Raw genomic sequence first — 18,057 nt, forward strand, 5'->3', positions numbered from 1 at the left:
GCAGAGTGGAGAGGCCAGTTAAGGTTGGTCTGGTTCTTAGCAGCAATAGGGGACAGGTGATAGTATGACAACAAATTGGTATCTGGTGATAGCTTTGTGCATCCGCGGGATGGAGGTGGGAAAGAAAAAATAGGCACTGGATCTTTTCCGCTGAGGACAGACATGAGCTTTCAGTAACCTGCTCACGGGGCCTGCCCTCACTTCCAGATGAGGGGAAGGTATGTGTGTATATGTGTGGTGTCTGACTCCATGGATGATTTTGAGTCCCACAAATACCTTTTCTCTGTGAGGAAGGAGAAAAAAAGAGAAGCCTGAAATTTGGGCAGATCATTCGATTCTCTTCCCAGTGTTTATTACTGTCAATGGGGGTGCTATTAGCTGAGCCAGCACTTTATAGGAAAATTCAATTCCCCTCTTCCCTCTCCCCAGCCAAATGGAAACCCCATCCCACCAGGTGTCAGTTCAACCTCTCCACTCCTCCCTTCCACTCAAAAGTTGGGGAGGGGAGCTCTGGGCAAGAGGCCCTACCTCCCTGTAGTTGAAGATAGTTATGTAATGCAGATTGTGAAATATTGGAAAGGCCTGACTTTTTACCCTCTCCTCCACTAACGGCTCGGATGGGGCGCCCCTGATGAGAAGCCCCCTAAGCCCCTGTCTGCCCTTATTAACGCAGTAGAGCTCTGTGCATGGAGTTTTGGGGGACGCTATTCCTATTCCCCTGATTTGTCATGCGCGATAGGTCCTGGGACGCCCCGGGGGCACACGGGGAAATCAAGCGGCCTTCGCCAGCCCAGCGGGGCGCTGCGGGCCACCTGTTGCGGCGCGAGGTGGGGTTGCGGAGGCTCATCTGCGCGAGGGCCAAGCCCAGGGCCGGTGGCAGGCGCAGAGCTGAACGGAGGTTCAGATGCCAGCCTGCTCCTCGGGCTTCCGCAGGGTCAGCTGACCGCCCAGTGCGGAACTAAAGCGCCCGGCCCGCGCCGCCTCTGCCGCCGTCACGTTCTCCGTTCTGCGTTAGGGGCAGTGAGTCCGCCCCGTCGCCATGGCCGGGGTCGTGGTCAGTGGAACTCAAGTAAGTCTGCCAGGCCAGCCCCGCCCCCGCTGCGGAACAGTCGGTCTGGGGAGGGAACACTGAGGCGAGGGGCGCCCCCTGGTTAAACAGGGCCCCGTGCTCCACCTCAGGTCTGAAGGTGGGGAGTCTGTCCTGTGCCCAGGCCTGACACACCCCCTCTGTGGGGGATGCGGAAGGCCCCCCCCCCGCCAGGTCGATCTGGTACCCTTCACTTCCCTCTGCCTCCAGTGCTCACTGTCCAAGGCCCGCCGGGTGTACTTCAGGCAGAGTGATCAGTGCCCACAGCCCACTGTACTTTTCGGCCCCCCTCTCCCCAAAAGTTTTAATTTCTTTCATAATCAGAAGAAAAAAAATCTCTGGTCAAAGACTATGTTTTAGTCATCTTTATACCAATGTAGTTGTAAAAAACAGGCATACTTCCCCCCTCACCCCTCCTGCATTTCGCTTTATTGCGCTTCACAGTTGTGGTTTTTTTTTTTTTTTAAAAAATATAAATTGAAGGCAAGACCCTCTACCAGCAAAAAGATTATGACTGAATTTATCACAATACTTTATCGTGGTGGTCTGGAACAGAATCTGCCGTATCTCCTAGGCGTGCTTGTATACAGTTTGGTGTGTGGGCTTTTTATTTTTGTTTTTTGTTTTTTGTTTTAAATGGAGGAAGGAGCCCAGAAGGAGCCCAGGAAGGCAAAAGCCTCGGGCCCACCAAAGATAGTGAAATCATGATGTGTAGATGGAGGGGCTGGCTGTAGACTGTCTCTGGCTCCTAAGGATAGGCCCCTCATCCAAGGCAGGTAGAAGGCTACAGCTCTCCAGTTTTATTTCAGCACCTGATTTTTTGCACAGGTGTCTGTGGGAACTGTCAAACCTCCTGTTTCAAGTCTGAGTGATAGACACCAGCTGTACTTGCTTTCAGCCCTGTAGTGAAACCTCACGTATTTTCAGTCATTGCTGGAGGGACAGACTCAGCTACTCTGCGACCAGGTGCCGTTTACCTGCTGAAAAAGCCAGGTCTCTCTTTTAACCTCTGATTAAGCCAGCCCTCATACTTCCCACCCTTTCCTGCACACCCTAGAGAAACAGTGCTAAGGTTTTGAAGCTCTCCCCTTGGATTGCCTAAGGCAGGTAGTGTCGGGCACAATTAGATTTTGAGATTACTTTGGGCTAAAGGGAATGTTTTTTTCCCTTTTCAGAGTTCAGAAGCCAGCAGGCCAGGGAGGTACCAGCCTGGGGGAGAAGCTAAAAATGATGGGTCTTATTTGGCTGGCAGAGGAAAACTGCTTCTGGGAGTTAACATGCCTGGCTGCCTAGAGGGAGAACCTGGAGGAGAGGGCCTTTGCCTAGGAAGGGTCTCCTACCTCTCGGTCCCTAGATCTCTGCATTTCAGACCCAGCATTCTCTGGGTGTAGTTTCCAGCTTCATGGAGGACTTGACAGTGGGGCTGAGAACTTTACTCTGCCTCTTTTTCTCTCCCACCATTTTCCAAACTTGATTTTCCCTGTACCCCCTGCTTTTAGTACATTATACGCAGCCAAAGGCAATCACTGATCTGTGGGTGAAGCATTATTGAGTACTTGGGGACCATTTTAAACAGATGGAGCTGCATGGGGGAGTTGCTGAGAAAGCAGGCTGGGAAAATGTCTCTGGGGCATCACTGCTCTTTGTCCTAAAACCTAAAGACCCTAACCCTGAGTGGCAGCCCTGAGTTTAGGGTCTTTTTGCATCATAAGAGGTAGCATCTTGAATGTATCACATGATACTTCTCAAACTTTGGTAGATCCTTCTTGGAGGGATGAACTTACCCTGAGCTCAGAGTGTTCATATTGTTTTTATTACAACATTGCTTAAATATACCAACATAAAACCTATCTAGAGACCAAAAAACTCCAAATAAAGGGATGATTTAAGTACAGAGAAAAAAACCATAACACCAATACAATTAATTTATGAGATGGATGATGGTGTTTTGCTGAAATTAGGTCACTGCTTTTGACCTCACTGTGGACTGACTGCTGTTGCCCTGGTTTTTAGGAGTTCCACAGGCCAATAACACTAAATGCTTGGGCATGTTGTAGTTCTCTCTTCACTTTCCTCTGTAAAATCTTTCATTCAATATGGATCAGACTTCGATTGGTCTTCTCTTGGCTTGAATGCATCATTTATATTCAGCAGAAAGTTCTCAATCTTTCCACTAGTTTATGACAAAGTAGCAGCATCAATACATTTGTAGACACAAATACAAACTTGGAATTTGGGCACTGAAATTTTGTGCATAAGAGACATCAGTATAACAAATCCCTTCCACAGTGATATTAGTCTGATTCAACAACTGTTTACCTGGTGGTCACCAGGTACTGAAAACAGTGCTATGTACTTTAAAGTGATCTCATTTCTGTCATATAAGTAAAATGAGAATGATATGTGACTCATGGGGCTATTTCATGAGGATTGAATAGATAAGAGACAGGTGGTAGGCATTTAATACATGTTGTTACATTATCCTCAACACCTTTGGAGGTGGTTAGTGTTTAGTTTACAGAAGAAGAAATATTATCCATCCAAGATAATACAGTTTATAAGCAGTAGCCCAGGAACTTGAACTCATACCATGGGCTATTTCTACCCTGACAGAGCTTCTAATACTGCAAATTTAAAATCAAGAATTTCTGACTCCTGGCTGGGGGCAGGCATCATAAAATCTCTGTCTTACTGACAAACCCACCATCCCGAGAAATGTCCTTGGAGTCAGACAATCCCAACTGCAAAGAGAAACCTTCAGTGTTCTGCAGAAATGTACTTGGAGTCAGAACATCCCAACTGCAAAGAGAAACCTTAAGTGTTCTGCAGTTTGGTAATTTTCTGCAACTCCTTAGAGGAGCTGGGTGTGTGTGTGTGTCTGCCAAGACATTCTTGTTTTTCTTTTTTGGTGTTCCTCTCCATAGAGTCTTTGATTTGATATGTTTTTACTTTCCTTGATAATGGTGTCCCTTTCTGTTATCATTCCACACAAGGTAGAAGTCTTGGGATTCAGATTACATAAGATAGGCAAATTAAAAGTACAAAACTTGGTCCCCTAGTTCAGTCTAAATCAAGATAATCGACTAAATGCAGTGACTTATATTTCAGATGTGTTCTTCAGTGCCATTTAAGATTATCTCTATATCCTTTCTCATTTGCCGAAGAAGTTCACTATTTTTGATCTAGCTCTTCTGGCCTTCTTTCTTACATTAGGTGGTCATGTGCTCCAGGAAGCTTTCTGACATCCTGAGAGGTAGTGTCCTACGCTAAGGAGCACTTCTTAATTCTCTTCTTATGAGCATTGGTTGTAGTGCCTGGGAATGGCTGCTTACTGCTTTTAAGCCTATCTCAGGCAAGTCGAACCCTTCCACATGGTTGATTTAACTCATATCCCAAAGCTTCCAGTTTACCATATGGGTGATCCAAGTATGCAGGTGGATTATCAAGTTGGTTTTTCTATTCATTTTGAGACTTGGTCTTTGTCTCTGTGAAATGCGAACAAACTGTGTTTTCTTTAGTTTTCTTGGGATGTGATGCTATTAAGACCATATAGTAAAACAAGCCGATGAAAGTCTTGTCAGACATGTTGTGAGTGATCCAAATACTTCATGGTGATCTTAGTGCTGCTGTTTCCTCTTGATGGGGAATCCTACAGAAGAAAAAGGAGAGCAAACATCCCTCTTTCTCTAGCGTCTGACATTCTCTTGGGGCCTTCAACATGGTGTCTTAAGGTAGTTCTTGGCCTTTCAGTTAGGAAGACTCAATTAGAAGCCAAAACATATAGTAGATGTGCCATTGCCATTCGTTGATCAAGAAAATCCACATCCACATGTGGATTTGGAAGAACTCCATGTCCCCTGAGTTGGAAGTCCTTATTCCTGGTCCAGGACTTGGTTCAGGCTCTACCACTAAAAAGCTGTATCACACTGGGCAGGCCCCTGGAATCTTAGTTTCCCTGTATAAAACAGGGTTTTTGACAAACTAGGTCCCTACTAGATTTAGTCCTTGGTGAGTCTGAGGAAAGAGCTCAGTTTCTATATCTAAAGCTCAGCTTCCCTGCCATATATAGTACAGGTCATGAATGATGATGATATGTACAAGATGGTGGTGTATGCCAGGGTGAAAGAGATGGATATTGTGGTGAGCACCATGGGCCTAGGGTGGGGTGGGGGTGGGGGTCAATGTGAACTTATAGTATAGAACAAGTTGCTGATTGAGTGGACACCCTGAGGGAAATTGAAGTCCCCAGACTGATTGAGCTTTATATCCGCAGTCTCTCCTTGGTATATGATTTCCATCCTGGCTTGGAAGCAGAACTTAATTTATTATACAAGGAGTTCTGAAGAAAGATGAGTCCCATGTAGGAAAGGGGAAGCTTGCTAGATTGAACTTAGAGCACTTTATTTTTTAGCCTGTATCTTCCAGAGTCAAAATTATTTTATTGGAATCAGCTATTTTTCTGTCCCTTCTCACTTTCTCTCCTCCAGGAATGAAGTTACTGAAGGACAGTGAATACAGGATATTGTATTGTCAGCAGTTTGTCCCCATTGGATAGGAGAGGGTTGAGAGATGACTTGAAACATTGAGGGTGCTAGGGTAAAGTGTGATTCAAATTAGGTTGAGCCATATAAAAGTGCTGTTTTTGTAGTTCTAAAATGATTGAATATTAGTAATTCCTATGGCTCAATGTACTATCTGAGATGAACATGATATACTTGTTCTCCATTAGGAATTATAACCCCCTGGGGAATCCCTCACTCATTCTAAAACATCCTTATCTGTATGCCTAGAAGAATGTGGATTCGTAGGGGGAGAAAGATCCAGGTTGTAGCCATGTAATGGGCCTGAATTTCTACGTAGCAGTTCAAGGAAGGATATTTCAGGAAAGTATCATGCATTGTGATCCGCTGGCCAACTCTGACCCATGAGTTTGTTTTATGGGTTTTGGAATGAATTCCCAATCCTGCCCACAGGTTTTAAAACGAGTTTTAAAAACTGAGTGGTTAGAGCAGTGAGAAAGCCCTCTGACCTTGTCACAGAAGTTTTTGGGTCAAATTTTAGTTCAGCCTCTTAATATTTGGGCATATTCTAGGTTAATATAAGTAAAAAGTGCCTAAGGGAATAGCTCTGCAAGTAGAGTGGTGTTGATTGCAAAAGGCTCCCTGGGGGAGGGAGACTTGGAAGCTCTGGCCATTTGTTGTTATCCAGCCGCCTTCGAATCAACTTTGTTCAGAGTCTGGCGGACATTTAATACACACTGGTAATAGGATGGGATTGGCGGTCTGGGGAGGTTTTCTTGTCCAACCCTATTTGTTCAGCACCCTGCAGGTTGAATGCTGGTAAGTGCATCTGCTGTGTCTTTTATGAAGTAATGTGCATAACAGGGTATTTGGGGGCAGGAGGATCGGGGGGAGGGCAGTGGAGGAGGAGGAGAGCCAGAGGGGCAGCTGTTGGAAAGGCCCCTGAGCGAGAGGCTGATTGCTGCGATTATATCACCATGCTCTGACATTGGGTTTTTTTTGGACCTCTGAATCTGGCCAATTTTGTCCAATTTCCATTGTGCCGGGATTACTCTCCATCATGCTAAGTGTACCAGGAAAGGGTTGCTGTTGGCAGGGTCCTTGAAGCTCCCAAAGCTGATTTGATCAGAAAAACAGCCACAAATGAGGCTGTGTGTGTGTGTGTGTGTGTGTGTGTGTGTGTGTAGTATGTGTTTAAAGTTGCGGAAGCAATCATCAGATCAATGACTCAGGGTTGTGAGCAGCTGGGTGATTTCCGTTTGCCACATTGTTTCTGTTCTATTTAATTTCCAGGTGTCCTACATAGGCCAGGACTGCAGAGAAATTCCAGAGCACCTCGGCAGGGACTGTGGACATTTCGCAAAGAGGCTCGATCTGAGCTTTAACCTTCTGAGGTATGTAACCTTCAAAGGATGCATACCAGGCCTGGGAGGCCCAGTCCCCTGGTAGCAGCCTGCAGGTAAGAGTCGCACGTTCTAGCTCTGCATAAGCTGTAGGAATCTGAGACATATGGACTTGCACCCCTAAAGGTTTGACTGGGCTTCGAATGATTCTTTGGCTAGCTTCATCGTGCCACTGAAGAAGCAGTGCACACGGGCATCATCCATCTCACATGAGTTCCTGGGAGAGTTTCACTTTGTTCTTCTCCTTTCTCACTGATATGCAGACAAGTTAGAATACTCTTGGGGAAGGAGTGGGGGTGAAATCAGCAAGAGTGTTTTGGGGGCATTTAGGAATGCTTTTCTGGATAATCCCATTTCCCAAAGATTTGCCAAATCACCCATAGGGTGTGTGTTTGTGTATTTTCTTTCTTTGCCTTTTTATAAATTAGAACCTTAAATATTTGGGTGATGATTTCTCCCAGATGGTATTTCAAAGTAATTCAAACACTATTGGTATGGGTGGGTGGGAGGGAAACTAACAACTGTTCCAATCTTGGCAAAAGGTAAGTGTGATCTTCTATATTATTCCAGTGGAGGATATAGTTATTTCATGTCTTCCTAAATGGTTATGAATTGCGACTATTTTGGGGGCTTGGAGGAGGGAAGTAGAAGGTACCTGGAAAGCAGGTATCAGGAAGATCAATGAACAGGTGTCAGGGTGGTGGTTTTTCCTTTTAGGAAGCTGGTCCCACGCAGGGCTTTTTTCCTAAGTGTCCTCTTGAGAGCTGTGCTATCCTCTGAATGGAAACAATTGTCTTGGGTTCAAAGGAGTGATGGGGAGCTCGAATCCCACCCTGCAGCTCAGGCACTTTTCTGCTTGCACACTTTGGAGTCTTTTTCTCTCCTAACTTCTGAGTCAGGACACTTGGGAATTAAAAATTTGAGGGAAGATGGACAAAACTCAAGGCATTGTGGCACCAGTGGGTAGAAGGGACTTTAAGGTAGCAGAGCTTCTTGGGCTGGTGCTCAGTAGCACATGGCCACTCTGACACGCATCGTCTCCAGAGAAGGGACATCCTGAGGGTTATGTACAAAGAAAGGAGGTACTGTGTGCATTCTCTTCCTGACTCCCAAAGGGTTTATATGCTTCTGGGGAGATGTGGAAACTGGAAATTTACAGAGTAATACGTACTGATGAGAGGATGCCAAACAAATGACTCTAAAGAAATTAAGAATGGTTTTTGGTCCCAATGCCCAAGGAGAAGACAGAGTACACAGCTTGGACTAGACCATGCCTTAGACATGTGTGCCCCTTAAATAGCTCCCCAGCATGGACTCGGGCAATGAGTTCCTTTGCCTGGGTGTTGGAAGGAGTTCTTCCTGTGTGACTGGCCTCCAGGGGCTCAGGCTGTGGCTGCCTTGCTGGTGGGAGCCCGGATGTGGGTTTGAAGAGGCCGGGCCCTGTGAGGGAGTGTGTCAGCAGGCACAGATCATGAGATTGGACTGTCAGGTCTGAGGAAACAGCAGTCTTTGGCATACTTGGGGGCCCTGCTTCCCTTTGGCAGAGAACGTGCTAGACACTGGGAAGGAGGGAGGGAGGGAGGGAGGGTGTGTGTGTGTGTGTGTGTGTGTGTGTGTGTGTGTGTGTGTGTGTGTGTGTGTGTGTATTGTGTGGTAAGTGGAGTTGATGAGAAGGAGCTCTTGGTTCTGAGGGGCTGGATCTTTAAGAATTTATCAGAGGAAATGATGGTCTTAGAGGCAGGAAAATTTAGTGAAGAAGGCCAGTAAAATGGATTCAGAGGGAGAGGAGTTAAAATTTTTTATTTCCCTTTTTTTAGAGGAGAGAAATTTCCATAGTATTGAGTTCAAGGAGATATCACATCTGGTCAGGAGCCTATTCTTGTCGGTAGTGTGGTCAGTGATCTGCACACTGGGCTCTGGCTGGGTTGAGGCAGGAATGAGCAATGGAAGGGTGAGGTCTAAAGTTCAGGAAGGGTTTATGTTAGGACTGGGTGAAGCTAGAGGGAGTTACAGACCAGAATGGAGAAAAGCAATCCTGACATGATGTAGGTGTATTTGGGATCCGCTGTCTTATTTACCTAACTGGGGGATGAGGGGAGGTGGCACTATTTCTCTTGGGTGTCAGAGGAAGGTGCAAGCTTATTCAGGCATTGGTCTCTTTCTTTGCCTTCAGCTGGCTCAAAATTAAAGACGTTTTAGATGCTTAGCTAATTAAAAAAAAAGGGGAGGAAGGGAGAGAATAGAAGGGAAGATCATAAACTTACCTTCCAAATAAGTGGGTGTGGACCCAAGCCCACCAGGCTGCAGGGATCATCATGTCCAAATGAAATATCGTGAATTCCTATCCTACATTCTGTTGAAAGTTTCCCCCTAGTGCCCCTTTACTGTTTCCATGGGATTCTGGAGAGCATATCTTCTGGTCAGTGTGCCTTGCACTCTGATTCATCATAGCTCCCTGCTCTATTTTTTTGTTGTCTGCTGGTCTCCCATTTGGCAGCCTATCTGGCCCCACTGGGGACACTCCCAACACAATGTTACTATGTATTATAGACTTCTACTGACAGTTCGAGGAGTGCTAGGGAGGGTTAGGGTGCTAATTGTAGCACACAGCAGGAGACAAGTTTGGGATGGTATTGTTCCTGGAAATCTTTTGGGTACTCCCTTGCCATAGAGAATTTCTCCCTGGCTGTGCCTCTCATTAAGGTCAGGCTTCCCGCGTGTGACCAGGTGCCTCTCTCTCCTAGCCCCTTTCTCTCCTTTGTCACTTACCCTCTTCCCAGAGCTGCCCCAGAAACAAAATTCTTCTCACTTTGCTGTACACAGAAAAATTATTACTCCCCTCTGCCCTTTAGAACATCTCTGCAGCCGTTCCTTTTATATTCAGAGAGTCATGTCAGGGTATTGCCCGTCCCCCCGCCCAATGCAGATGTTGCTACCCCTATATATTGTAAAATCAGCTGCAGTCTGTATTTTAGGCTGCAGTTTGTTTGAGGTAAGGAGTTTTCCGTATTCATTTTTTGAATAGTTAATACATGTACAAGGCATAGCCTTTAGAAGGAGCAAATATGCAACAGCGAAAAAGTCTCCTTTGCACTTATGTCCTTTAGCCTCCCAGTTCTCCCTCTGCATTGCTAACTACTTTTACTCACTTTTTTTTTTTTTTGTAGTCTTTCAGAGATACTCCGTGCATATCCTAATGTGAATTTCCTTTGCGGCCAGGTTTGTATTACTTCTTGCCAAGATGTTAGTTCAAAGGGAGGCACCAGACTTCATTTAACCACTCATGTGAGGAATATCGTTGTCTACTGTCTTACCATTAATTCATAGCCATATACCACCATCATTATTAATCTCATTCATGAAAGTAGTAGTTCAGCTGATTCTATGGCCACCTGTTCGTGCTGGACGGAAGAGTGGTTATAGATTTATAAGCTTTGAACTTTTAAGTCACTATATATTTTTTTCTTCCCATTACACTTTGGTCTTCTCTTTGCATTAACTAGTATGAGTCCTCTTCCTTCTATTGGGTTGTCTAATATTAAACTGGTTACCTCTCCATGCAGAAGGCTTTGGAAATTCAGGCTGTGTTGTTTCTGTGACTTTGTCCTGGGGGGCGAAAGTCCCTGGAACCAGAGTGTTCCCTGTGAGGTTGGAAGTTGGAAAGGGAAGCAAGACAACAGGTCTGAATAAAATTTATGGCTCCTTGAAAAGACTCAAATATTCTTCTCTACCCTTTCAGCCCAGATCTCATTCTTCCTGGACACGATTCCTAGGGGGTAGGGTCCTGCCATCCACCCGGAAGTGGGAATGGAGGCTTCAGGGAGCTAATCAGGTAACAGCAGTCAGGGGTTGTGTTGCTTCTTGAACGCGTTAATGATCACGAGTCCAATGTCTACATTTGCATGAAATTGTACTTTAGATTTTGTTTTTGAAGACAGTTTTTTTTCTTATAATAGTGATCAATATGGAAATCTTGGAAAACTCAGAAAGGTAAAGAAATCCTTTCTCTCAAATTGCTGATAATCATACAACCCAGAGATTACCTTCGTTAACATTTTATTGTCTTTTTTATAATGTCAAATATAAAAAAAAAAATGCTCTTGCTTACACTGTGTTGGAAGTAACACAATGTAACTTTACATGTTAATACTGCATTAATTTGTTTCTTAGTGTTGGATATTTAGGTTGTTCCCAGATTTTTGCTGTTAATAGTATCTCTATTATAAATATCCTTGTAATACTGATCGGTGAATATGTTTCTGATTAGTTGCTTGGGTCAGTTTCCTAGAGACAGAACTGTCAGAGGGCTTTGATACAGATATCAGATTGCCCTCAAAAGAGGTTATACCAATTTCTCCTACCAAGAATATTTGAATATTCATTTTCCCAAGCTCTTCCTTGAGCTTATTTTTAAGGTTTTCATATTTTACTTTCTCTTTGCTGATCAATGAAGAGATCCTATGTTTTAACCAGTGCTGATTCCTTGATCTACTCAAGGCAAAGAGTTGTTAATGACTTGTTCCAGTGTTAATTTCCTTCTCCCCTGATTGGGAAATGGTGGAGTTCTCTCTGGTGGCCCAGTTTCTCTCCTGCAAGGGCCTTGAGTGGTTTGAGTGGGTTGCTTGCTGAGCTTTTGGAGCACTGAATACAAACAGTGATAAATATGCCCGTGTCAGTCTGGAAGCAAGATCCAGAGGGTTTAATTGATCTATGGCAACAGCAAGCTTATTTTTAAAAAATGAAATTGTTTGCAGTTGCATCTTATTTAGCATTTAGGTAAATGCACTGGATGGGGGAATTGCGTAGGAGAAAATTTCTTAGTTGGGAGCTTGTTTGTTGCTTCCTTGGTTTTGGCCAGGCGGAAAGTGAAGGACTGGGGAGTTCAGGCAGCTCCAGTAAAGAGATGGTGATGTAGAACATGACTTGTCAGGTAACATTTAACGTCTTGGTAGCCAAGACTTTGATTCCCTGTACTTACATTTTCTGGAGTGACCTCCATGAATGTAGAACCACCAAAAACAGTTTGAAGGAGGCAGGGAAGATCACTAAGGGAGCAGCTATCAGCCACTGTGAGTGAGGTTTATATAACTCTCCCATCACCCCACCCAAAAGTGTCCTGCTTTCCTGGGTTTCTGCGTTTTGGCCAGAGAAAATGGGGATATTGAACCACTGTGGGTAAGACTGAGCTGGGAAAGCAGTGAGTGATTAGAGAGAATTGTCTAAGAGGCCATTCGAGGTTCGGATTTCTCATAGATGATGAGCCCTATAACTTGGAGTGTGATTTGGAATGTGCTCTCATAAATATTGTCTCCATATTTCCTGCAGTATTTGCTACTAGGGTAAGAAATTCCTAAATTTTTTCATAATGCTTCATTTCTCTCTTCACCCATTTTACTCCCCCAGAATCTTGGCCTCACTCTTCCACCTTCTCCCTCTACCCTGCTCTCTATCCTGAGGACATCATCGTGTGTGTGTGTGTGTGTGTGTGTGTGTGTGTGTAGGGGATGATGCTCTCTCTGTTATCAGGGTGGCTGTTAGAAGCACTGGTGATTTGGGGGGAAGAAGAGGAGATACTGGTGAGCTTAACCTTTTCAGACTTTCTATTCACTGGTCCTCCAGGTTCTCCACCAAGAAGTTCTATTGCAATGAGTGAAGCAGGGGCTTTACTAGCATTTAGTGAGTAAGGCTAGGGATGCTAACTGTCTTGCAGGGCATAGCACAGCCTTGGACAAAAATTCCCCCTTCCCCACGCTGGCTGCACTCTGTTGAGGAGGACCTCTGAGTCCTGTTGGAGATAGCTTGCAGAGTCCTGTTGGAGATAGCCTGCAGAGCTTCACAATAAAGCAGCCTGCAAATAAGTACCTAGAGGTGGCTGGCTCTACTCTCCAGTGGAGTCCAGGGGCAAAGTGTCAAACAAGTGACATCAGTCATGTTTGTCTTATTAATAATTGGTATTATGGAGCAATATTTCAAGGCTGGGCAGAACACTTAACGTGTTACTTCATTTAGTCCTCTCAACAGCATTTTGACAATGGGACTATTACCCACATTTTACAGATGAAGCAACTGAGGCCCAAACAGAAGAAGAAATTTGCCCCAGACTACCCCAATGGTTGAACGGGAGAGCTGGTATTAAATGGCCCCCAGTGGTCTGACTTCAGCTTTACTCTAAACTGCTTCTCAAGGTAGAAATCATTGCTTTCTTTGTGCAAGAAGACAGGTGGCCATTTCCAAGCCTTTGTGGGAGGAAATTTTTTGTTTTAAATCATGAGCAGCCTGTGGAAGTCACCATAGCAGGGCCACAGTGGATCATGTAGCTCTCAGGTGGAGACCTTGGAGGCCTTGGAATTCTGTTGTATTCCTTCTCTCTCCTGTTTCTCCAAAACCTTCCTGATCTGGAAAGTTTGGGTTGGCAGGACCATGTGAGACCTGGACTGGCTTGGGGGTAAGGTGCTCCCAGGGAACTCATTCTCTTCTATTTCCCGTTGGGCTGTGAGGCATGGCTCACATGGTCACTGTCATGGGGAGGAGAGATGGCTCAGCAGTGCTATGGCCAGGCTGCTTGCTGTCTCAGCCTTGGGATGGGGAACCCTGAGACAGATTACTGCATGCATGAGTTTTGAGTCTGGAGGGAAAAGAAGAAGAGGTAGGTGTGTGTGTGTGTGTGTGTGTGCGTGTGTGCGCGTGTCTGTGTCCATCTCTGTGTTTGTACTTACATGTGTACTTGCATGCACACACCCACCATCTGAAAAGCCTCTTGTCTCCTCAGGGACTGCAGAGTTGGCGATTTCAGCTGTTCTCTGCTCTTTTATGATGAAAGGGGAGCGATTATTCTTTTTGCTGGTGTCTGTGTTTAATTGCAGGGATATAATAACTACAAATTCTCCCTGGCCGAGACTTCTTAATAAAAGGTCTCTTCTATCCCAGCTGCTTTCTTTTCCTTTTTGCATCCCCACCCCCATCACTGCCATAGCACAAGGTCACTTAGGGTTTTAAATGAGGGAGAGACACATACACATATGTTCACGTTTCGTTGAGAGTTTATATAAAAGACACCTTCTCCAGACCGATCATTATGGAGATCAGCTACGTGCCCCCCACCTTTGCACCACCTCCCCTTAGCTCCTCTCTGAGTTTATACAGAACCCAATTTTTTAGTCTCCTGGGTGTCTGTTTTTTCTCTGGTTCTGAAGAAATAAGAGCCGGGCAGAGCAGGGAAGACCAACAAAAGAGGTTAAAAAAATCCCCAAACCATTCTTGAGATAAAGCAAGACTTATTAAAAACAATTGAAGGGGAGGGCAGGAGAAGGGGGTATTAACCCTTACATGGGTGTGTTTTCTGCAGCTGGAGAAGTGTTTTAAGAAAATGTGCCATTGTTAAAACTTTTTCCTTGATGGATTTATTTTTTAAGGTAGAGAAATATTTTCCCCATAATTGGGTAACTCTTAATAGTAGCAATTGCATATTTATCAGTGTGAGGAGCTGTTATTAATGTAACTGTCAGGCCTAAACACATTTCTGCATTAAATCCATTTAGTATGTGCATTATTCGGGCTGGAATGTCACCGGGACATCAAAGCCCCCTAGGCATGGAGAGCTCAGTGCCCTGCTGTGGCTGCCGAACAGGCCCTTGATCAATAAATGTAACATGTTAATGCAGAGCAAATAGAATAAAAGATTTCTTTGACAAGACATGAAAAATCACCTTGTGGCAGCTGGCATGTGATGCCGTTTCTGGGGAGACACTAGCAAAGTTGATCTGACAAGTAAAGAGGAGAGATGATGGTTGTAAGGTGCTTTTGTTTCAAACTTCTTTCTTGACCTGTCAGGTTTTGAAGGCGCCTCAATGGCTCTTTTTTGTCATGTGAAAATTGTAGTCTTAGGTAGTTATGAAGCAGTTATCTCTTCTCAAATTGTGAATGCTGCTGTTTAATTGATTCACTTAGCATTTGAAACTGTCACGCATTAATAATTGCGAAATCCTGTAGATACTGTGCTAGTGTGTCATGCTTAAATGTGTAGTTATCAGAAAATTAATATCCTTAATGAACCGGTGCTTTCAAACTAACATTGCATGAAATCTCTTTTGCCCTTTCATTTGCTGAAGCCGCATCCGCCAGTTTGCCGAGAATCACCTCTCGACAGTTTGCTTTCTTGATGCCCGACAAATGCCAGCTTTGCTGTGGGTACATCGCGTGCTCAATGACAATAAATATAGTAATTATACTGGAGTTAGTAATTAACATAATTGTAGTCAATTACGACAAATACAGTGCAGAGCTAAATAAATGAGAGGGGAGAAATTAGCAAGCTAATTGATTTATCTTTACTTGGCTTTCTATTAAAACTGGCAGGGCTGTTTTTCTTGGGGTAGGGGGAGAGAGGAGGTGGAAAAAAATCCCCACAAGGATTGTTTACAAATAACTGATTTTGTTTTGAAGTTGCTTTGTCTTTTGACTTACTATGCGTCATCCCCAACTCTGCTTACAAGGAGAAAAAAGGAAAGAAAAAGAGAATTTAAATGTCAGGGGAACATTTTGTTAATTTAGCTACATCAAGCTGAATGCAGCAGCTAAGCAGAGAGACAAGATTTAGCTTTCTCTAAGGCTTGAGGAGTTATAATTTTTTCTTCTCAGCTGTTGCTCTGGTAAAAAAAAGTTTTAGATTGTGTGTGTTCATTCGTTCTAAGTCCCCATCAGTGAGGTGGTGCTTTACTGAATGGTACTTTTGGAGGTTATATGTGTATGCTAACTTGCTCAATTCCATGCTGCTGGTTTCGTGTAAAAAGTGGGCATTTTTTACTTGGTTCAGGTCCACTTGGTCTAGTTATGCCTTCTTCCCTCTGTACCCAAGGAAGAGATGGAGGAAAGGAGCAGAAATGTTGTTGGAAAGGGCAAGGGAGGGGCTCCAGTGAGGACCCTTTTTCCCATCTTTGCCATACTTCGGGGATACCTGGGGTCCTGGGCTGTCACACTCCTGAGGCTGCTTAGAAAGTTTTTGTTGGGGTCTCAGTGCCCATTTGTTTCAAACTGGTTTATTCTCTGTTGCCTGGAGCCCTGGTTAATGATGTCTATCGTGATTCTCTGTTCTTTGTTCACCCCTTTCAGCGTGTCTGCTGTTCATGCCACTGAGGGAGAACGTGTATGTTTGGAGCCCTGTTTTTTCTCACAACTTTGAGAAATAGGATTTTTTTTTTTTTTTTTAACCTCTTGACACAGAATAGGGGCTAGTGGCCATAGCTTTCATAGGGTTGGAGTGCTTAAAATCTTACCCTGGTGTTAGCCAAGGTTAAAATTCAGTGCTTTCAGGACGTGACAGTTAAAGTATCCAGTTTAGCAAACTAAAGTTTTATTTCAAAGCCTTTTATTTAGCTCTGCTTCCTGAAGATTCTACCGGTATGTTGTTTCTAGTCTGACACAGGGGAGTTAGAAGCGGCGATTTCACTTTTACGTAGATGGTACCTATTGTCGTACATGACCTCGTGCGGAATTGTTTTTCAGTTGCATGAAAATGCTGCCTCTGTTCTAGCGCACCAGGACGTACTCGGACACTGCTTAGTGTGGTCATTCTTTATGTGCACTTCATTTGGAAATCAATTTCTGACATGAAATATTTATAAACAGGGAATCACTTAAATAATTTAGTGTTTGCCAGCATAATGGCTTTCTGATGAAGTCTCAAATTATTTCAGTAAATGTGTGGAACTTCTGAGGGGAAAAGACTCATCTTTGGAGGGGGACAATGATATCTGGAACTTCAGCCTGCTTTAGTTTGATATAGGTCTAAGAGAAATCGGATGATTCATAGGCATAGCTCTGTTTTCCAGAGAAAGATAAATTCTAGATATTGTATATCTCCAGAGAGGGCATCTCCTGTGAGAGGCAGTGAAGTGGGGAGAGATGGAGAGAGGATGTTTGGAAAAAGACCCTTTGGTATTGACCATTGTCAAAACATGGCATTTGTAGTTTTGTTGTTGTCTGTAGCTCTGCTCAGCTGCTGGTTTTTACACTGTCTTCTGAATGGTACACTGATGTGAGTGGGCAAGAATATAGGATGCTGGCAAAAGAAGCCTCTCTTCACTTTATTTTAAAATTAAAATTGTCTTAACTGGAGCTTTAGAGCTAGCTTTATTCTGTCCCCCAATTGCTAAAGAAATAACAGCATGGGGGATAATTTAGATAGATTCTTTTCAAATAAAATGCTGTTTGCAAAAGTACCATTTTCCAAGACGTCTGTTTCACTGAGACATACACTCCTCTAGATGTTCAAATATGTGTGCTTTGTTCCTCAGAAATTTTAATGATTTTTCTTTTTATGCTCAATTGCATTTGTGGGGTTGGTGGAACAGAAAGAGGGGATGGAGTTAAAAGCTTTTGCTCTTCTCATTCTGAGAAGCTGGATGAGTGGGCACTTGCATGTTAGTCTTTGAGAGGGTACATTGGAATTGCCTGGTGGGATATTAATTTTATTTCAGGGACTTATTTTTCAGAATATATTTCCTATCCCGTCTGAATGTATCAGTGTGGTAGATTGATTCCTCAGGATTCGCACCTCCTAAGGGCAGTGGGTGATCAGGTGAGCTTGGAAGGGCACACTGTCTTCATCTGTGCTGACAGTTGAATTGTGGGTCTGTCCTGGTTGGCTCTTGTGAATTTTTCCAGAAGCCTGGGGTGGACTAACATCACAGAAACCTAACCATCTTCCAGTTGTAAATGGGTATAGCAAACCAGTACCCTGAATTCTGTTCTTGGAGGTTGGGCTCTGGTAAGAAAAATCAGCTTGACCTGGGGTGTAGAAAAATGGAGCCTGGCAATGACTCCTGAAGGTCACATTGTCTGGTGCCCTGCCCCTGAGGAGTACTGCATTTGTTACCGCCTATGACATGAAGTCCTGGGTTTTTTCTTCCTGTTTAACTGGTAGGTAGAAGTCAGGCTGGGGGTGACTTACATTTTGGAGGATGCCAGCAGGGTTAAGTAGTCTTTTTAACTGTCATGTACAACTGGATCCCTCCATAAATGCACCTTTGGGCTAGGTGGTCTTTAAGGT

General features: G+C 44.2%; 1 protein-coding gene across 1 annotated transcript in view; it reads left to right on the forward strand.

Moving 5' to 3' along the window:
• The first annotated feature begins 1,034 nt into the window (after positions 1-1,034).
• LRMDA (leucine rich melanocyte differentiation associated) overlaps positions 1,035-18,057 on the forward strand; it is a 999,992-nt gene continuing 982,969 nt past the window's right edge. The window contains exons 1-2 of the mRNA XM_023527874.1: positions 1,035-1,069; positions 6,901-7,001. Coding sequence (XP_023383642.1) covers positions 1,040-1,069; positions 6,901-7,001 — 131 coding nt within the window. The 5' untranslated portion in view covers positions 1,035-1,039. The remainder of the gene's footprint in view (positions 1,070-6,900; positions 7,002-18,057) is intronic.

Source organism: Pteropus vampyrus, unplaced genomic scaffold (genome assembly GCF_000151845.1).
Source record: "Pteropus vampyrus isolate Shadow unplaced genomic scaffold, Pvam_2.0 Scaffold20, whole genome shotgun sequence".
Classification (NCBI taxonomy): domain Eukaryota; kingdom Metazoa; phylum Chordata; class Mammalia; order Chiroptera; family Pteropodidae; genus Pteropus; species Pteropus vampyrus.